We start from the raw sequence: 22,145 nt of genomic DNA, 5'->3' as shown, positions 1-22,145 counted from the left end.
CCCCTGACCTATACTTTGGATGTTGTGTACAAGACTTGGTGCATGCTTTCTCCCTTACACGCCTAGGCTATTTTTTACTATCTTCCTCTTCTGTGTAATGAACGTACCGCTTTGATCCAACATGGTGACCCGTATCTGTACACTCGTGTGTTTTACTTGTGTTGATTCGAGAATTGTTAGACGATCCGGCGAAAATTTGACAAGTTCAGGTAGGCGCCCATATTTCAGTCAAGAGCAAGTCGTACTAACGACAACACCCGCTAGGCAATTTCGAGCAAATCGTCCTCAAAAACGTCCTCCATGACACAAACATCGAGCAGTTTTGTATGATGAGGAGGACAAGGACGACGATTGCTCGAAAAACGTCCTCCTTTTGTTTCATCCCCATACAAAAATGGAGGACGTTTGTTCGCGCGGAGGACGTTTTGAGGACGATATTTCGAGCTGCCTAGCGGGCACTATATTTTAGATGATCTACGCGCAACTGTTGAGGAATGGCATCGTCTTCGCTTTCTGGAGGAGTTAGAGTGGAAGTGGAATCAGAATTGTTGGAGAAGAAGGGTTCAGCGAATGTTCCGGAGGATTCAGCGACAACAGACATTGGAATTGGTAAGATAAAAAATGTAGTGAAAGCTATTCATACGTAGTGTAAAAGCGGACCCATTTTAAAGTGAGATTATTATTGTGTTAACACGTTAAGCGCAACGTCGGTACCGTTGGGCCGAGAGCATTCTTTCTCGTATGCCGGCGTAAACAAACGTGAGCAAGTGAAAAACGCATTAAGACTTAATGGAGGATCTTGCCAGGATGTGCAGAAGTGGTACAATCCGTTTTAGAATAAAGTGACTCTTCACGTTGAAGAAACAATTTCAGGTATGAACCGAGGTAGCCTTTCAATTCGAATGAAATTCGTTAGCATTAAACATACATGGGTAGGTATCACAAATACAACTAAACTCCTCCGAGCATACTCACAAAGCTACAATTTCTGGGCCACTGGATGCACGCACACATCCCCATTTGCTTTTTTATTTGACGCGTGCAAGCTCCCATATAAAAACGTCCTCCCTTTACCCAGGCCCGAGGCCTGATGACACAAGTGGAGGACAACTTGCATGCGACCTCGCCTAGCGGGAAGAGCGTCCGATTTGATCATGCATCTACCCACGACGAACAAGTTGAATAGCGCGACGATAAAACTAAAAAATGTACACTAGTGCTAACCGGTATTTTTACCCACTGTTGGATGTTCCACGGTCCGGCGAGAAGCGAGGAGAGCAGAGTTCGCGAACCTTTTTCGAGCAGAATAGGTTAGCCGATTTTGGTGGATAGCACGAACCTTTGCCGCGAACCTTTTGGACAAATTCCGTTTGGTTTCACCATTTGTTTACAATGCTTACTTTAATTTATTCTTACCAACTATCAATGAAACTACATCAAAGATTCGTTACGTGTGAACGCTAAAAGGTTCGGCGAACCTTTTTTTGGCATTCGTTTGTAATAGTAAGCGAAAGGTTCGCCATCAAAGGTTCGTCTCGTGTGACCGTACCTATTATAACGGTTTTTAATCACAACACGCAGATTTTTGTATTCAAAAAAAAAAATCATAGCCCTAGCACAGCTTCACCAAGAAAATGTTGTCGCATCTTCTTCTTCTTCTTCTTGGCGTAACGACCTCTTGGTCATGCTTGCCCGTTAAGGGCTTACGAGACTTGTTTCCCTGTTGTACGTGGAAAGTCAGTCCTCTCGTCCAGGGGAGGATCCGGTCTCGGTTGGGATTCGAACCCACGCCGTCGAGGTGGTGAGCCCCGGCGTTGTCGCATCAAATGACATTTTTTGACGTGACGGTCAAGTGAATGATCGAAATTTGAATGTAGAGCTTTAAACAGAATGAATGTCAGCAGTTAGGTACGGTCACACGAGACGAACCTTTGATGGCGATCCTTTCACGCACTATTACAAACAAATGCCAAAAAAAAGGATTGCCGAACCTTTAAGCGTTCACACGTAACGAATCTTTCGCCGCTTTTCACCATATCGTTTTGTAAACAAACGGTGCATCCAAACGGAATCTGTCAAAAAGGTTCGAGGCAAAGGTTCGTGTAATCCACCAAAATCGGCTAACCTTTTCTGCTCAGTCCCAGTTCGGCGTCGCATCAGAGCGGATGGTTAGCAGTGCACGAGGTTCCTGAAAAGGGTTAGCTGAAAAGTAAGGTTATCTTAGGCACGACCGCGTGGTGTCGCCGAGCTGGAGCTCAAGTCAGAGAAATCCTAGCCGACGCACATCTCGTGCTGTTTGAGTAATCAAGCGGATCACGAGTTTCGTGCGATCTGACAAACGGAAGGAAATATTCCTTTCGTTACGGCGGGTGAACAGCCGCATTTTGACTGCGCACTAGCGTGGTTGGCTAGCAGTGCTCCTGGCCGCATGGTGGCAGTCAAAAGGCGACGCCTACAGAAAATCGAAAACCACAGAAAATCAGGACATATGGCCTTTAGTTGCCAGTCCTTAACCTAAAGAGGTCTATGTCTCCAGGTTAGCTTGCGAAGGCCCAGGAAGCTGGATTCAATAGCCGTACTGGAGTAAATCCTCGCCGAATTGAAGAAGAAGAAGAAGAACCTTTTCTGCTCGAAAAAGGTTTGTGAACTCCGCTCGATTCTCTAAATAATTCAAAAAAAGGTTCGCCGAGCGTCAAAATTCGAGCAAGCCCACTAGGCGATTTCGAGCAATCGTTCTAAAAACGTTCTAAAATGAAAGAAACATCGAGCAGTTTTGTATGGGAAGTAGGACAAAGTAGAACGACTGCTCGAAAACGTATTGCATTTGTTTCACCCCCATACAAAAAAGTAGGACGTTTGTTCCGCGCGTAGGACGTTTTTAGGACGATATTTCGAGCTGTCTAGTGGGGGGTTCGTCTCGTGTGACCGTACCTAATGAACGTCACCGTTCTCAACACCACCGGTAATACATGAGCGATCCATCAAAAATGCAATTGCTGCTAGATTGCTGGAACTCTTGCAGCAACTACATGACTGCCGCAAAAAAATGAATTTCTGTCAGCCGGGCAGTCATATGTTACGAAAAATTTCAGTGATGCATGATCATGAAATATTTCACAAAATAATCTCTTGTTGACATCTAGCTGGAACGTCAGTGCCGAGGGCAGCGAATTGTTGTCGATTGTAAACATAAAGTTAGCAGCATTCCATTGCAATCTAGATGATACACATGAAAACTAAGCCGTAACAGCATCAACTTCAATCATAACAACTTGGCAATACAAGTTTACCTTCCGAAAAGTAAGTGTCTATTTTTCGTTGCAAAACCAATGTAACTTTCCAAAGCATTACATTTCTCTTCCAGCACCAGTCCAAAACCTAATGGGTTTCGTGCAGCGGGCTCTTTTTACGTGGTTCATTTTGTTAGTGTTTCTTGTAGTGCTGTGCCTAAGATTGGAGCATCGCATATACTGGAATTGGTTTCTGGTGTTCATCCCTCTATGGTTATACGATATTATTCTAGTAACATGGGCAGTGATCGAAATCGTACAACGCCAACACGCCAACCGGCTGATTTCGCTGCACCACTACAAGTACTACGTTGTGGGCATTTTGTTGAAAATATGTTCCCAAATAACCATCTGCTTGAAGCTCGAGTACAAATGGATGCCAATGTACGCAATGATGATTCCGATTTGGATGCTACTTGTGCTGCTTATCGTTTTCGTTGGAACACACTTGAAGCCGAAACCGCGACCAATTGGCTCGAATCGAAGTAACCGGCAATCAGCGGCAGTATCTTCATGAGGGTATTTGAAACTGCGCGTATGTGAAATCGAACCAAGCGCAACAGACTAGTTACAAATGTTATCCTACACTTACACCGCGCGCAGTCAGCTGCTTAGGCCAGGGATGCATAACCGATTGTAGAATAACTGATGCTTCTTCAATTCTAACCTAGATTATACTATCGACTGTATGCACGTTTTCGTGAGCGTAATATGAACTTTTACAGTAATAAATGTTATTCAAGAACGTAAAAATTTAAATCTTTTCCTCACCCTGTCTTGCCAAAGTAAGGAAGCACTTGTTAGGCAAATAGAAAAGTATGGTGTCTCGCCAACTTACCGGATGTGAGCTGCTGTTGTCTGCATTGTTCACTGTTTGAGGAGTTGTATCGTCGCTTTTCTCCACGCTCGACTCGGACACAGTATCAGTTGTTTTTTCTGTAGTTGTTTTCAAACGATTTTCAGAATCTTGGATTGAACTTTCGACGATGATTTCATCATACTCTATTTCATTCTCTGTGGTTTCAATATTCGAAGCAGTATCGTTGTTTTCTTCACCATCACTGTACGATTCAATAACATCTCCGTAAATGCAATACACTGTTCCATCTTCACTAGCCACTTCTACGATAGCTTTGCTGGGTTCACTTATGTACTGCTCTAAACTGTGTTCACTAGATAAAAGGTCTGGCGCACTATTTTCCGAGATCATTAGCGTCGCAGCAGTTGCAAGATCGTTGGATGAATTTTCCGAACCGACTAACTGCGACTGTTCTTCTTTCGCGTCTGAAACCTTTTCACTTTCTGCTTCATCATCTGCAGGCAAAAGTGAAGTTACATTGATAGGCTGCTGGGAATCTGCCGATCCGGATGGCCAAACTAATCCCATTTTCGATAGGTTTTCTTCCATATGATCCGGATTTTGTACGGGATCTCCTTCGATAGCGTTCGGTGCAATACCGTCTATTTGAAATACATCTTCGATGGACATCTAAAACATAAATCTTTGTCTTAATCACTCTGCTGGTTTTATCTAGACAACTCTTATCTTACCAACTCCTTGTTGAAGTTGTGTAGTGCGCTTTCTAAATGTTCTTCGGTACTGCCTGTCGCCCCTTCATTCTCCTTCAAATCTTTCTCCGTCAAACCGGCTAGTTTCATAACGGTTTGGTTGTACGCCATCGTCATTTCAATGCGAATCGTCTCCGCCCGTTGTATCAGTTGCTGGTACTCCAGGCACATCATGTTGCAATTCACACAAACTATCTGTGAGTGGGCAAGGTCAGTTGAGATTTCGATTTCCAGTATGTCGGAAAGGATCTTAGCTGGGGTTATAACGTTCTCGTCGATCTCAGCAAACATTTGGCAAAAGCCGATTTCGTCTTGCAGCGCCGAATGGTTGCAAACATAACAGTACGGATGCAAAAGTACTCCGCCAGGGTCTATGACGCCGTCCAAAGACGGTGACTCGTTGTGTCGCTAAAGGTAAAAAAAGGTTAGTTCGAACAGATCTGTCACAAACACAATATGACAATGCTTGGAATACAGGCGTGGAATTGTTTTGCCAATCGTCAAGCCATACATCGCTCATTGCAAGAAAACAACATCTATTGTTATAATTATTGCTTACCATTTTCCACACAACTGTTTGTTCTCGTTTGTTTCTGTTTATAACTATCAAACCTTTGAAAAAAATTTACCGTCGAATGTTGCCGCTGGCACATGAAAATTAGTGTTGGCAGAATCGGGACTCGGAAGATTCGAAGATTCGATCCCTAGAGGGATTCTAAAGATTCGAATCCCATTTGACGGATTCTAAAGATTTGATTCGATTGGGACTCGAATCAGATTTGATTTGTTTGGGATTCGAATCTGTTTTGATTTGTTTGGGACTCGAATCAGATTTGATTTGTTTGGATTCGAATCTGTTTTGATTTGTTTGGGACTCGAATCAGATTTGATTTGTTTGGATTCGAATCTGTTTTGATTTGTTTGGGACTCGATTTGATTCGATTCTGACTTGATCCTAAACTGTTTGAATCGACTCACAATGATTTGAGTCGAATTAGTTACATAACTAGTCGATCTAGAGACAATGTAATTGATTTAAATTTACTCAAATCGAACGCTGGGTAGAATGTCCATTGGACATAGATTGAGTTTTTTGCGCGATTTGCAAGTTTTGCTGTAAAAAAATTACTGGAACCTATTTTTTACAAATAAATACAGTAGAATGTCCATTATCCGAGTTGTTCTACCCAACCAAACCCATTTCATCAGGACCAGACCCTTTTTACCGGATTCTGAATCGGATTCTGGGGATTCAGATTAGAATAAACAATTTCCAGACCGACATTGATTTGTTTATGTTAGCAGCCGCACCGCGTCGATCCAGCGGCTAGCAGAGAGCGATGGATCGACTGACACTCCCACTGACAGGAGGCTGTCAGTGGAGAAGTGTCCTGCGGTGTGAAGAGATGAAAAGAAGATCTCTTCTGATCGGCATCTCGTGCGAAGCCGACGCGTCGTCGTGACGGTCCGCCAATTTTAATCTGTAACTTAGTATCCTGTATTTTAACGTGTTAGAATAATAAAGTTCATTGTTTTATCCCCAAAATACAAAAGTTGACATGAAGATGATTATGAGTCCCACCGCTTACCCCTACATAGGATTGAGAGGCACGAAAGTATATTTGTGTTCCTTCCCATGGACGAAAGGTAAATCGCCGAGTCCCCCAAGGTTAACGAGGCACCACTTTCTGGAGTGTATACACTCTTATAAGAGGATATTTCTGCTCTGTTTGTAGTTCCCCCCGCCAATTACCATTGGTTGATAATGTGGTGCCACTATCAAGGACAGAAAGGGACCCAACTACAGCGAGATGTGTAGATACTATTAGTTTTTTTCGTACAGCCATGACCACCAATGCGCGCGTATCTCAAAATTATGTAGACTCATTCATTCTATTCAGTTAAATTAAATAATAAAATAAAAAGTCCCTGTTCATTTTTTTACTCACCATCATCATAGTCAAAGACCATGTTGACAAATGCAATACTACGGGCTCAAAAACTACAACATTTACTAAATACATTGCAAGCACAGCGTCAGACTACCCGCTTCACGCATACGGCGCATAGGCGTTTGAACTCCCTAAGATTTCACGCTTGTTTAATCTCTCTTGGCATCCTGTTGTACCATTGTACTCCTTTGCAAAACAACGAATTTCGGGCGTTTCCAGACAGATAGCCGGGAAGTCTTGGCTCACCGGCATTAGGAGTGTGAGTCCTAACTACTATCCTTTCCCCAAATACGCTGGTACCAGGCGTTTCAAAATTTGGTACACAAAGACCACAGTTCCAAAGGAACACTATCCGCTGCTTGGACCGACTGTTTCTTGGATTGGGATTCGGATTTGGGGATTTGGTTTACCCACCACTAGCATAAAGCTGCAGCGCGCCAACAAGCTTCAAAAACTTGGTCGCAGCTTGAAATAATGACTGAGATAGCCAAATTGCTAATAACTTGTTAGTGCCTTGGTAAATTTCAGCAACATACACTTCAAATGAAAGGTCTTTTGAAGGCAAACAACTTGATACAACAAATATTTTACCTCGATTCTTATTTTATTAAATAAACATTTGAATGGGATTTAGATACAGAAACCTTGTTTGGTATTTTCTGCTGAAATAACAAATTTGTAAATAATTTTTGATTCTTTCCACCGATTTGTACATGTAACCCCATAAATGAAAAGGATGAACAATCGGAACATTAGGCTGATGTACATTTTTTCCATACTTACAGGCCTGGCAGCAATGGCAGTTAACATCTAAAGAACGATGACATGCGGCAGCTTCCGGCGAGCATTTTCGGGCCCATAGATTCATCAAATAGATGATATGAAAGATCATCTAGGCGACCATGTAAGTAAAAACAATGTATTGAAGAACAGTGCAATTAGAACAGTGAGCTAATCCTTAATGACTTCTGTATCATACTTACCGGCATGGCAGCGATGGCCGTTGAAAAACACAGTACGACTATGAGGAGCGTGTATGTAGGAAGGACTTCGCGGGTAGCATGCGGCAGTAACTGGTAAACTTTTAGGGGCAAGAGGATCCATCTATTTTGGGTAGAATTCAATCATGAACATGGTGATAGGATAGTTTGTTTTTTCCCGGTACCCGGACTAGTTAGCAAACACGTTGGTGCGATTGTTGCGTGTATTCTACGACAGCTAGTTTGATTTTTTTTTTGTTAAAGCCAAGAAAAATGCATTTTACGCACTCCGTGGGCGCCCAAAAAGGCGGGCGGTTCCTAAGAACAGACTCGAAGGTGTCATAAGAGCATCCCTCACTACTCCCTAAAAAACTCGGCAAAAAGCTGTTTCTTACACCACCAACCTCGCATGTTACCTGTCCTAACTAAGATATTAGCCACGCAACAGCTACTGTTGATTCCGTTCAAAGATAGTGGTCTTACTAGATCCTGACATCCCTGGCGAAATATGCCCTAATCAAAATTTGATGTGGCCTGTCGCTAAGCATGAAAAGGTGGTGGTGGTACATTTTTACTATTCCTATCTCCGTATGCTCCGTACCTGACCAAGGAAAAAATAGGTGGCATACCAAAATTGACTATGTAAAACTCTTTGAAGTAACTAAAAGAGCTCGAAAATGCTCGAACCTCCTAACTAACCTAACCCTAACGAAATACATAGTACGCTATCCCTGCCTAAGTAGCCATAACTACGCATCTCCTACACTTCATCTTGTGCCGCATCCCTGATTAGCTCTGCCCTATCAGTAATTTGATTGAAACGAGTCCTAACTAACCTAACCCTAACGAAATACATGGTACACTATCCCTGCTTAAGTAGCCATAATCACTTCTACACTTTATCTTGTGCCGCATCCCTGACTAACTATGCCCTATAACAGGGGTCGGCAAAGTCCGGCCCGCCAACCGATTTTATCCGGCCCGTAATAAAATTTTAGTGTTTCATACAAAAACTTCAACCCATTTTTCATAAGATTTGTCCACGATGTCAGGTTTGTTTTCTTCCCAAAAATGAAGATTAATATTGTTCAACGAGGTGTTCCTGTTATATGTTGAAAAAACCATCAAAATACAACGAAAATAAGAATTAAAATGTTTAAAAAATGTTTAATGAAAAAAATTCAAATATTTTATCTTTCCATTTGTGTAAGTCATTGTTTAAGGTATCCGGCCCGTAGTTTCGGTTTTCTATTTATCATCTGGCCCTTTTTAAGAAATGTATGCTGATCCCTGCCCTATAATGACACACGGAGGTTGACTGGCTGACTGACTGGCTGACTGGCTGGCTGGTGCTGCAGACGTCCCTACGAAGTCATCTTATGTATGTCATCCTGGCTAGGCTGAAATAGATACTGAGTTAATGCAATTTTAAAATATAGTATAGGATTGCACGAGGAAGGAGTAACAACCGTGTTTCAGCCGTGGGACGCTTCGAAGACGAAGATGGGACTGTAGCCATGAATAGTACTGAACGTGCCAGGACGGAATATCTAAATATGTTTCTTGCAAGAAAAGACACTCCTACAGAAATATTGGCACCTGATTAAAGGAAGAAAGACACCAGAGCAGCGAATGTTCATCAACAAGCCTTCGACAAGTGATGGAAGTCAAGACACCAGATACCGCAGATTGCAAATCATAAAATGGCAATGGAATATTAGTTATAGGAATTAGAGCTTGAAGTTACTGTTACTTTATACTGAACTTATTGAAAAGAAACTACGTTGGATTGAAAATGTTTAACGAATAATTCTCTAACTCTTTCGCCTCGTTGTAGGCGCTTATCTTCGGTGATAATGGGGCGCTCATCATCGGGAAAATTAACGTCTTCTACATAGAGTTGAAATATTATGGATAAATTCTGTTAACCGGTCTGCGCGGAAATTGCATTAGCCGGTCGCAATTTAAAAGTTATGTAAAACAACACAAGTTGTTACAATGGGAACTTTTTTTTCTGCTGTTTAATTTTTGTCGCTCATTTTTATAATTCGGAATCGGTTGGTGATTTGGCCGAACGTACGCTCCACCACTTGCCGCGCCCGAGAAAGCCTCTTGTTAAACATACGCCGATCTGGTGTGTCCTCAACTTTAAATGGGACCAGCATTTGTTCTGATCCTTGGAATGCTTTGTCTCCAACAAGAACATACTTAGAAATTCCCTCTGGTCCTGGCACGTTAACGGGTGGCATTCGTTTCACAGCAGTTTCCAAACTACTGGATCGATAGACCCGACCGTCCGCCATCCGACCTGGAGCACCGACATTTTCTTCAAACACTTTTCTTCAAACTTCGGTGCAATTGTGTCCCATTCATGTTGGGTATGTGGAAACTGAAAAATGTGTACCTTAATAAATTTGGCATGCAATACAACAGTCTCGAAATTAGCACTTACGCGCAGAAATTTCTGCATTAAGGCCGTTTGGATTGCTTTGCAGCAGCTGGCGATAACTTGGTGCAGCATGCGTCTTTCAATGAATGTGGACGTCGCCAAGTCTGGTACCGTTCGCCCGGTTATTAGATAACGCAAAGTAGCTGCTAATTGTTCCTGTGTGGACAATTGTATTCCACCTGATGTTTTTCGTGGAATATAAGGCGCGCAAAGATTGCACATCAAGCCGAACACAGATGGCGACATCTTCAGATAGCTTAAAAATGTTTTCGGATAAAGACGAGCCGCCAGCTCCACGTACCGCATGTGGGACAGATGCGGCCGATGTTGAAATACCGTGGATTGTCCATTAACCTGAATGACACAAACGATATTATAATATTAAAAACAACGTTAGCCAAATTATAGGCCTTAACACTTTGGTGACGGGGCCCGTGCACTCTCGGGGTAGCTTGGCTTAACGTTGTTTTTAGCGGAAAGCGCCCGTCAACCAAGCGTTAAGTCATGAACAATTTTGAATATGATAATTGTCGTCGAGGGAAGCGAAACCGTAGACGAGGCGCAGCGCCAGTAGGTCGGTCAGTAGGGATCGAAAAAAGCCGCCGACGAAGCGAAGCGGTTACCCGGGCAAAAACCGATAAACAAGTAAGTAACCTAGTTACAGGTTTATAATTTGTAAAAAAGCGTATCGAACGAAAAATAAAGTTAGTATTCTACAAGCGACAACTCGCCTCTTAACTCCTACGTCGATGGAAGTGCCACCTGGGAGCGCATCGTGCGCAAATTTCTACAATAAATCATTCGCAGTGGCAGATTATCCTATGGGTGGAGTTGGCGGCCGCTAAGGGCCTCGCCGGTCAGAGATCCCCTTTAAACATACTACAGAATTGAGAGTTAACCAAGATCGTGTGTTCAAACGACCGATAGAAGTGAAGAGTTCTTGCAATTCTTACTAGAAATTACCATATTGCTATGTTCAGTTTGGTAATTATTAGCGACATACAAGTTAATTAACAACTATAAAATTACGCAAAACAAGCGACTTAAATGAAGCGGTTTGAAAGTGGAGCAGTAAACCGTTGAAAATTAAAAAAGAAGAAGAATTTATTCATTTTCAAGAAAATGATTTGGGTAAATTTATAAGATTTTAAATGCTTCGAACTTGGTTGACAATGAAAATGCAGACTCCTCAACCGTCTCTAGGAGCACCGGAGATCCTTAGGCCAGAAACAACTACCATGTCTTAAAGCCAACAAGAAACTGAAATAATTGTTTCAACTTCAAATTTTGATTTTGAAACTGTTGCAACATGAAAACTAATCTTTTCCGATGTTTTCATTGACCACATAATGAAAAAAAAACCTGCAGATTATGGCAATATCGAGAGTTCTAAAACCTCTTTATAAAGATGAGGATGACGTTTACTGCAGAAAGTTCAATACAGAACATTTTTGACTAAAAAACCAACGGAGCATCAGAAGAAAGCACTTGGTTGTTATTTTCGGAAACTACCAAAAGTGTTAATTATTACCCAAGAATCAAAAGAACACATCACATCTATTTGTAACTTGTACAAAAGGTTTAGTTTACCGTATTTTATCGAGTATGGTGCGCAGACGAGAATAGTGCGCACCTAAACTAAAACAAAAGTATTGGGAAGTTCATCTTGGTTACTTGCTAATGGGTAACTTCCGAATATTGTGCGCAGATAGTATTGGATCGATCTTTAATTTGAGAACAAATGCACACTATATTCGATGAAATACGCTAACCCAAACTAAAGACACAAAGTTAATAAATGAAAGGGAAAAGAAACACAATTATTGGGAAGAAGTACTAAGATCTTATAAAAAACTGAAAACAAGAAGTAAAAACACAATAATTATGGATTTTGCAAACTGTAGAGCACAGTCAATTGACGTTGCAAAATACTTGAGCCTTCGCGCAAGCATTAAGCGGAAAAGTGCAGGTGCTATGAGTGGAATTAACCATGTGCAAATCACTCATAAAATTCAATTTTTAATTTTACAGCTACAAATTATAAGGCAGCAGTGCAATTTTTTCAGCTAAAACGCATTTTTACCTCTTCAACCCATCGTTGGAAAATTGTAACAAAAAAAAAATGAAAAAGGAAAACAATCATTCAATGACTCGGTGGTCAACTAGAGTCGACGCAGTCTTAGCTTTAAAACCCGGGTTTGGAGAAATCAAAAATGCATTGCAAAAAATTTGTAACGGTAAAGATGAAAAAGCAATAACAATAGATGAAACAAACACGCTTCTCCATCGAATGAGTAAATATGAGGTTGTTTTAATAGCCGTAATTTGGAACACGCTGCTTCAGAAAATAAATGCTACAAGCAAGACGCCTCAAACAGTTGAATGTGAACTATTGCAAGGATCAGTGTTGTTGCAATCTTTAGTAACATTCATCAAGAGTTTTCCCGCAGATTTTGCAAATGTAGGAATAACAGCTAACGAGTCATCGTATAGTTCAGTTCAAAAGAAAATCGTGTGCGTAAGCGAGACAAACACAAATTTTCTATCGATTAAGGATTTGTAATTAATGCATTCTATGTCATTTGTGATAATGTAAAATTTTTAATATTACAAAGGGCTAAGACATACGAGTCAGTTTTAAAACAATTTAAATATTATATAGAATCTGTCCCCTGATGATAGAAAGAAAATTTTAAAACTTTTGACTTAAATTTATAAAATGTCTTTAATCACAGCATGCTTTAATTGCAAAATATAACAATAATATAATCATACAGTAGATATTTAATGCTGGTTAATATAATGTTATATATATAGGTACCTTGTAAATTATACTACACAGGATGGGCAGCATGAACCAATGAGTTTGGCCGAAAAAATGAGTTTGAAACGGCGGCGCGCCCGCAGCGAGCGCAGCGAGCGGACTGCGCTAGGTCTACCGAAAAAGGGAGTTTGTTATAAATTTGTGAAATAAGGGGGGCCCGTGGGCCCCCCTCATACCACGCCCCTAGGTTGATTGCGTAGCCGAATTTTCATAACCTCATGCAAGTAATGCATGAGGGAGTTCATGCTGTACATCCTTTTCAGTATAATCAAAATCTTTAATTTAACGAGACATTCAATTCAAACGGTTCACACAACGGCATTTGTTACACCAATTGCATACCTTTAAGGTACACCCGCTCAAAAATGGTGTAGCCACGACAGCGATTTTGGCTGGGGGGGGCTTCATTTGGGATTTTACCAAAAATATAATGTACCCAAGTAATTTTTATGTTTTATCATGGTTCTAAAGATGCCGAATCACTTAGTATAATTTTAAGAGGAAACATTCTTATTAAAAGCTGTGATAAAACCATTATAAAATGACCAAATATGGTGGTTGATCCGATACAGAATAAGGAACCTGACATCACCATAAAACTTAAAAAGGTTTTTCACACTTTAGTTGGTGCAAATTGGCCATAAAATGTTAAAACTGAAAAAAAAAACGGAGAACCTTATTTACCAAAGAAAAACTGTTTAGTATATGAATTTAACTAATTCGTTTCTCGGTTTAGTACTTACAAACAACTTCCACGATTTGTCTCAGTTACATGCTTTTACGAATTTTGATTCCGACAATCTTCCCGTTTAGGTATCCCGGATTATTCTCGGGCAGAGCTTTGAATGTTCATAGATAGTAAAATCGATTCAACTAATCTCAACTTGAGTAACATTAGTAACGTTTCCCAACTCATACTATGATAGAATTTCTCTTTCAATCTATCAATGAAGCTCATAATAAGTTCGTCCCATTAATGCACGCTGGTTATTATAACCAAATTCTTCTCAATGACATAAAAGCTAAAATTAAACTCAGAAACATGATAACAAGAAAATAAAAGAAACTTAGCTCCGAAAACCAGGCCAATAACTTCGCTAACAAAGTAAAAAATAGCATTCAAAATCAAGGAATCTAGCATGGACAACAAACTGGAAGAAAATGAACACTGACAAAAATAGCTGTAGAATTGTGAAGTTTATGAAAATAATCAAATACAACAACACAACTATCTCTACACTAATTTCAAATGATCGACCTCTGTTCATAGATAGCAAAAAAGTAGGACGTTTGTTAGCGCTGTAGCGGACGGACCATATGTTCGTTCGTAACCAAAACAGACAGGCGCGAACTTGAAAATTGAGAAATGAATGAAGGAACTTGCAACGCTAGCAATGTTGAAAAAGGCCAGAGAATGAGGAAAGAATCAAACTTAAACAACGAAAGAAAGTTAGAAAGTAAAACATGAACAATTCCTTAGAAGTTAGAAAGTAAACCACGCATCATGGCACAGTTCTATGTCAAGTTCAACCCGCGAAAACTATATATTATAGGTATATAAGCCGACGAAATTATTGAATAAATCATCATCTCAACCTCGACACTTGTGAGCATGACACTTGTAGCAATCCGAAAATTTAGCGGTCCCAATCCCCTCCTTACCCAAAGGACTTAGGAAATTTTGAGAGCGTCTCCTCCGGCGTAGGCATAGTCGCGGCACTGACCAAACAATCGGAAGATCCGCAAGTTCAATTCCCAACCCGGTTGCGATTTCTCCGTTGTCGGCGTAGTCACGGCATGGACCGATCGTACCGAAACAAACTTCCTATTCCAGTCCGAAGGACTCAGGAAAATTCTAGAGCGTCTCCTCCGGCGTCGGCATAGTCACATCGCGGACCGAATTCTCGGTTATCTTCAAGTCCAGGTCTTAGCATCACACGTTGTTTTCTCCGGCGTCGGCATAGTCACGGCCCGGACCGAACACGTTGATACTAAACCCGAAGGAATTGAGTAGAGAGTAAAAGGTTTTCGCGTTGAAGACTACCGACGCACACGATCCAGACCACCACAACGGACAACCAGCTCGTTACACGCGCGTAGGACGTTTTTAGGATGATATTTCGAGCTGCCTAGCGGGATCTTTCTATTATTCATCCTAAATTGCTGTTATAAAGTAAATTACTTTCCGGGTGCATGGAGGAAAGCCAAAACAATACCTATTATACACTGTACGATATAGGTTCCCCATTGCGGAGCCCTATTTGAGAAGTGTCCAATCCTCGAAACTGCTGCTTTTTGCAATACACCGTAACGGACTTCATTGAAGCTGATATTAATATAATTTATGCTTACATCCGTGATTTTCCGAGATCCACTGTATATTCGCTCTTCGAATCAACGAAAAATTTCTCGATCGATCACTGGTGATAATAATTAATTATCTTCAAAGAATCTGCTCGTTGGAGATTACTTCTGGTTTGGACAGCATTAACAATGCTTATGAATGAATTCATTGATAAACCGACGCTTCGTGGAGTTCACAAATGCAATGATGTATGTATGTGCAACAGGATTGGAGTGTATGAAAATTCGGCTACGCTATCAACCTAGGGGTGCGGTCTTATTTTTTTATTTCACAAATTTATAACAAACTCCCTTTTTCGGTAGACCTAGCGCAGTCCGCTCGTCCGGGCGCGCCGCCGTTTCATACTCATTTTTTCACTCCAAATCATTGGTTTATGCTGTCCATCTTGCCCAGTTCAACCGATTAGTTCAAATCATTACAGCTTTAAACGGAAATTCAACGGTTCAAATATTCAAACTGAATTGATGTGCCACCTACTACATTACTGCCAGGCGCTAACATCGAAAAAATGACGACGATGCGGCGACTAGGGGGCCTCATTTGGGATTTTACCTTCAATTTAAATGAAATCTAGTATACCACGGTCTGGCAAAAGCGCGTTAAGCGTTCTCTTAGTCTCGTTGAACCGACAGAGCCGTTTTTGTAGGGAAACCAGGTCCCAAACAAGGAATGTTTGAACATGCAAGCACTGCTCACTACCTACCGTCCATGATCTATGACGAATTAATGACTTAACGGAAAGTAGTGAAAATGAACGGAGCGCTTAATGTGTTAATTCGGAATGTCCAGTTAGTTCACAACATAGATCGAAAGGCGTTAGAGACAACCTTTGACGAGAAAAACGAATCGTTTGATTGCATGAGTCTACCAATGAGATAGCAAAACTTGCGGCCAGACCTAGTTTTAAAGCTCAATCGGCAATTGATCGATTCTTCGTTACAAAAACATTCGACAATAAGCAACGAAAAGGTGGAGCCACAAGCTTTAACCACATAAAAAATGCAATACTGAGATGCAAACAAAGAATCTTATTTCAACGGTGAAATATGGTGAAAGTTCCGACATGGTTTGGAGTTGCATTAGTGCGACAGGAGTGGGGCAGCTGCACTTAATTGATGGGATAAAGGATCACAAAACCTACGTTCAAATTTTGAAAGACAGTTGTATAAAAAGCGCCGAGAAGTTAGGATTTCAAGTAAGATTCCTATTCCAACAAGATAACGAGCCTAAGCACACAGCCGTAAACAACTCCATTCGCTTCCCACAGAGTCCAGATATGAACCTGGTAAAACACCTATGGAAGATTTTAGATGATTTCCTTCGTAAACGGACAATCTCTAAACACGCATGCAAGATGATTGGAACAGAATACAACCCAATGGCGGCACCGCGTGGCAAATTGTTAATAACTATTGATTCTTTCAACCGATTTTCACGATTGACCCCTTAAATGAAAGGTCTTTTCAAGTTAAAGTTGTTAAAAGCTGATCTATTCGAAAATCCTCCTTTTGGAATTTTAGGTTTCTGTCGTTTTTATTTAAAGTATATTTGTGCCTATCGCGCTTCAATTGTAGCCTTTTTTCGTAGGAGGGCAGTTTTTTTTATACAAATACTAGCTGCCCAAGTAACATTTCCTAGACCTATTAGACTTCAACAAGTTTTATCAATGTTTTAACATGGGTGTACCAAGTCCAATTGGTTTTATAGAGGTTTCTAAGCAGGCAAAATAGTTTTAATAATTTTGACATCCTTAAAACCTTTTGAGGATAGCTATAAAACCGCTCATTAAGTCTAAAATCTTAGTAGACTTGAAGAGTCTGTAAATACGCTGTTAAGTCCTTCTTAAAACCTTCTCTTAAAACCAATCAGTGATTTTAGGTCTAGAAAAGGTTTTAAGGGATGGTTTTGACAACGTTCTGTAGAGTGGGCCCTCTTACACTTAAAACAGGTTTATGAATGTTTTATCACAGTCTTTAAGATATTTTACTCTTGAGATGAGACTCAATGATGAGCATGAACAACATCGTTAGAACCATGATAAAACTTAAAATGTTACTTGGGTGATTAACCCGATTTCATCCGGGTGGAAAGAAATTCCAAACGAAAGAGTGTTTTCATTCAGTATCTTGAGTTTTGCAATGTTAAATTTAGCGTTTTGGGGATAGTGGTATTTTTTAGTATTACCTTTAGTCGACGAAACCATGTAAATATACATTTTGCATTCGCTATCTTATTGTGCTTCCACCTTGGTTCAACCATTTAAAATTAATCAATTGAAGCAAGTATGAGAAATACCCCAGTAAAACCGTCACCCCATGATATGTACGCTTTTTTTAAACTCGTCGCTTCCGTAAGTAATGTGGCATTATATTGTTTTACTTAATTTCTATCGTCCAGATGATAGAAAGTTATTGGCAGGAAGGAGGCATAAGAATGTTGGACATTTCACACTTGAAAAAATGTCTTTCTTATGATTATGTTTAGTATAAATTGATTAGACCGATTTAGTGTGATTGAGAATATTTGTTACGTAGGAGAAGATAGAAGAAGCCTGGGATGTCTGGGTTCGAATTAGTTCGAGAAAATGAATTATACTCCAGCCAAGTTTGGCACAGATACACTTAGTAGATTTTGCGTTGCATACTTGTGATAAGAATTAACACTTTTCGTTTTGAGCTATGCTATTGATTTGCCGAAGATGAGGAGGAGGGTAGAGGGAGTTTGGGCTAAGATTGAACATTAATAGTGAGGTCATTCGATTTAGAAACCATAAATACTGCGAAATTGATACCCATATTGCATTTTAACCATTTTTAAGGTAGGGGGTAGTATGGGAGCCGCCCTTTCCCTTTCTCCTAGAAAGATGAAATTTTAAACCATGGTATGTCCCTATGTGAGCAGTATGTGTACTAATTTTTGTGAAAACTCGTTCAATAATTGTTGAACTATAATTGTTTTTCATTAATTTTAGAGGGTAGGTGTTCGGGAGGGGTAGGGATATATATACACAGACAACGGTGACTTTTATATATTAGATTAATGTTTCTATAATGTAATGACGACGTGGGTCAAAAGACACATATGACCACATATTACAGTAAGCAATATAGATTAATTATATACGTTTTCCAAACGTTTTTCATACAAAAAAAAACGAAAACTTAAACATTCCACACTTACCACAGGTTCCGAGAATGTGACTGTTGGTGCATCTTGGCACAATATCCCGTCTGGCACACTGCTTTCACTATTGTTACAATTGCATTGCAAAGCATTCACCATTTGAGACATATTTACACCAATTAAACTTCACTTTGCTTTGAAAACGATTTACGTTACGAAACGTTAACGTTCGTCTGGCTACCACAATGGTTCGATTCTTAGAATGGCCTTTCAGGTCACAGATGGTTTTGCGTTGGCACAACGTGTTAAAGTTGGTAGCTTTGTTGAATGGCCAGGCTGGTGAATCGTCATTGTCGTGAAATTCATTCAGACATTAAAGATTTCAAATTGAAACAACTAAGCTGCCTTATGAATGGCTGAAATAGCTAATTTGTTAATAACTTTTTTGTGGCTTGACCAATTTTAGCACCAGACCCCTCAAATGAAAGGTCTTTTAAAGACTAATAATTCTGTGCAACAAAGACTCTTCCGTAATTTTTGGTTTATGAAATTCTGAGGCGTGGGTGCAGAAACTTTGGTTTGTATTTTCTGCTGAAATAACCAATTTGCTAATAACTTTATAACTGCTGAACCGATTTGTACATGTGACCCCTTAAATGAAAGGTCTGCTCAAGACACACAACTTTGTGTAACAATAGATAATTCTATAGTTTCTAGTTTTTGAGAAAACTAATGTGTGGAAAAGAGACAACTCTTCCCGGAACAATGTTGATAAACCTCGATTACTGGAACTCCAAAAATTGCCAATTTGTGAATAACTTTTGATTCTTTGAACCGATTTTCACGATTGACCCCTTAAATGAATGGTCTTTTCAAGACGCGCATTTGTGTTGAAGGTAGATGTTTCCGTACTTTCTTGTTTTTGATAAAAACCACAGGTGGGAATGTGTTCGCCCGAGGGGGCGAAAAGGTAAATCAGGTTGATTGGCAATTTAGGTTAAAAAAGCCAATTCTCGCATAACTTTTTAGTTTCTTGACCGATTTCCACAAATGACCCCTCAAATGAAAGGTCTTTGCAAGACGAGTAATTTTGTCTCAAGGAACATATTACATTTTATCCATCTTTTCTAGTTATTCTATCAGCTCACGTCGAGAGAAAAGATGAAATTTCCTCTCGCGCACATGCGCGGCGCATGCGCGGTGCGTGTACAGAAACAACGTTTCGCCCGAACCGGTTTACCGGTTCAGCGTTTAGAGGTCATTTGCTAGAACAAGACCCGGTGTCGGCAAGGTCGTGAGCATATTTCGCCCGGATCTCTAAAAAATTTGGGAGAGAATTCGCCGTTTCCCGCCAAAAACGAGCGGCGAAAAAAGTGAGCTAGTGGGGGGTCTTATAAACTTGGACCTGTGAATAAAACAGCTCATTTGGGCCAATTGAATAGCTCAAATACGTTAGATATATTTTAATGGACGCAAAGCACCAGTTTACTTACCTGTCTAGCTTGAAATACATGATATCAGCCATGTCTGAGGCGCTATTTGTGAAAAATGTTATCAGAGCATCAAACATGTTCGTTCCGCGATAAAGTGCCCGCTGGGAAAGTGCGGAAAAACATCACAAAGGACTTGCTTCACTGTTTCAGTGACCCACGATGGATTCAATTTGAATGATAACACTGTCTCAATTGTTTTTAAAACATAATAAATGCTACTCTTCTTGGAATAAACTCGGGTAAATCAGTTAGTCTGCATATTCCCAAAAAGGACTAAATTGTTCGTGTTGTTTCAATACAATTAGAAGAATAATGTCAACTATATTGATATTCTTATGTAAATCATTCATTGAATTAAACACATCATATGAAAAATCGGCATCAGATGAGCATGTATGATATGACGGATTGGGATTCGGATTCGAAGATCCGGATCTCAGAAAGGATTTGAATCGAAAGATTCGAATCCCTGTAGGGATTCAGTATCCCCATCACTAATGAAAATGGCAGAGCAAGACGAGACTGACAACTGCTGTGTGCAACAGAGATAGCAAATGTACGTATCTCTTTCACTCTTTGCACCGACATTTATCTGTGAAATTTTCGGTATGAAACTTTTCATTCTCAGTTCAATGTGGCGGTTACTGAAATGAATGGAAAATCGAGGCTATCTCACCGAACAAGATCTAATTGATATAATTGATCTGATGTAAAATTACTATTAGCTGTTTAATAAGCATAAGTTTTTATGGTTTTTATGCTAAAAAGCAACGGAAAAACAGCATTTTGACATTATTTAAATGATACAAAATTTGCATGGTAGATGTTGGATGGTGATTTTATAATATTTGCTGTACTTTTGAAATATGTTATGTGCAGCTACAGGTTGGCCATAGAATTGTACACGTCTACTAGGCGAACCGATTGTATTTGGGCATGCCTGCCCCATGAAGGGCAGACTTTTTCCCTTTGTGTACGTGGGTCGTCAGTCCTCTCGTACAGGGAGGGTCCAGTCATGGTTAGGATTCGAACCCATGCCATCGAACCCCAGCACTGAATTTCATCATGAAAAAAATATAAAAGAACAACTACGTAGAAAAAGGGATTGAACGAAATACAAATTAAAATACAAGAATGTATGGATAGTTAGCATGTCTACAGAACATTAGGAACCCCGTACGAAACACCATACAGGCTGTCTAATTTGATGCCATAAGCGTGGTAAGCGATGGAAGTTAAGTGCCTCTTGGATGATGTATACGCCATGTACCATATATAAAAATTCATCAAAACGATCGACAGCATCTGCTTTTTCTTACATTATCGTATTGACCTAGATTCGCACGTTGATTCATTTCTGCAGCTTCAAAGAACAACTATTGTTGCGGCACTAGTTGGCCTTCCCTTCATTACAGTCCAGTCATTCAACTTTTCGTGCATATCATATAAACCGTTGCGTAATTTTCGGCGGTGTTCCGGTCAGCAGCATCAGGGTGCGATCACCCTGAGCAAGGCGAAAATAGGCAAAACAACACTCTTACCGCTTCCGCCCACAAGAAAGCAAGCTTCCAAATTCACTGATCCCAAAGACATTTCGTCACGTGACATTCACCGACTTGTGAAACGTGCACAACAACGCCTACCGCGTAGGGGGAATCGAAACAGTCCGAAACGATCTTTAGTGGGGCTCGGAGCAAACCGACCGTTGGGGGAGCAGAAATAACGGTAGTGTAACCATGAACTTATTTCGCGAAATCGTCGACTCCCGTACCTTACTGGCCGGAGTGACTGAATGGTTTATCTTACCTATCCAAAAGGAACAAAATCCAATGCCCGATTTCCAAAGAGACAGTGCGCGCATCGCGGGTTCTCCTTTCACTTCAGCACGCGCGGGTACACGCAGAGCTGGTGCTTTTCCTCCCGCTCGAAACAGTTGCCAGAAAATTTTCAATGTCGTGCTTTCGAAATTCTTTCCCAAACCGGCGAGCAGCGTTGTGGAAGGATCGTCAACCGTAGTTGCACGACGTCGGTCATTATCTGTCGAAGCGTTGTACGGGCAGGATCGTAGTGGATGCGACTAGTGTGAAATTGAGCAGGGAT

The 22,145-nt window shown here is 40.5% G+C and overlaps 2 protein-coding genes across 3 annotated transcripts in view; one reads left to right on the top strand and one right to left on the bottom strand.

Moving 5' to 3' along the window:
• Positions 1–5,504, bottom strand: part of LOC131271946 (zinc finger protein 436-like) — a 56,565-nt gene extending 51,061 nt beyond the window's left edge. For both annotated transcript variants that reach the window (XM_058273539.1, XM_058273538.1), the window contains exons 1-3: positions 5,419–5,504; positions 4,842–5,267; positions 4,129–4,779 (exon numbers count right to left, since the gene is read on the bottom strand). In XM_058273539.1, the coding sequence (XP_058129522.1) occupies positions 4,129–4,779; positions 4,842–5,267; positions 5,419–5,421 (1,080 nt within the window). In that variant the 5' untranslated portion in view covers positions 5,422–5,504. The remainder of the gene's footprint in view (positions 1–4,128; positions 4,780–4,841; positions 5,268–5,418) is intronic.
• LOC131271953 (transmembrane protein 60) lies at positions 3,174–4,037 on the top strand. Its single transcript, XM_058273548.1, has 2 exons — positions 3,174–3,300; positions 3,365–4,037. The coding sequence occupies exon 2, from the start codon at positions 3,382–3,384 to the stop codon at positions 3,805–3,807; it is 426 nt and encodes a 141-aa protein (XP_058129531.1). The 5' UTR covers positions 3,174–3,300; positions 3,365–3,381; the 3' UTR covers positions 3,808–4,037.
• Positions 5,505–22,145: the final 16,641 nt, after the last annotated feature.

The sequence above is a fragment of the Anopheles coustani genome, chromosome 3 (genome assembly GCF_943734705.1).
Source record: "Anopheles coustani chromosome 3, idAnoCousDA_361_x.2, whole genome shotgun sequence".
In the NCBI taxonomy this organism is placed as follows: domain Eukaryota; kingdom Metazoa; phylum Arthropoda; class Insecta; order Diptera; family Culicidae; genus Anopheles; species Anopheles coustani.
The sequence above is the reverse complement of the archived record's forward strand: the minus strand, read 5'-3'. Positions and strand labels throughout refer to the sequence as shown.

Bases quoted from the DNA above. Each gene is read 5' to 3' on its own strand.
- LOC131271953 (XM_058273548.1), top strand. From the start codon at position 3,382: ATGGGTTTCGTGCAGCGGGCTCTTTTTACGTGGTTCATTTTGTTAGTG.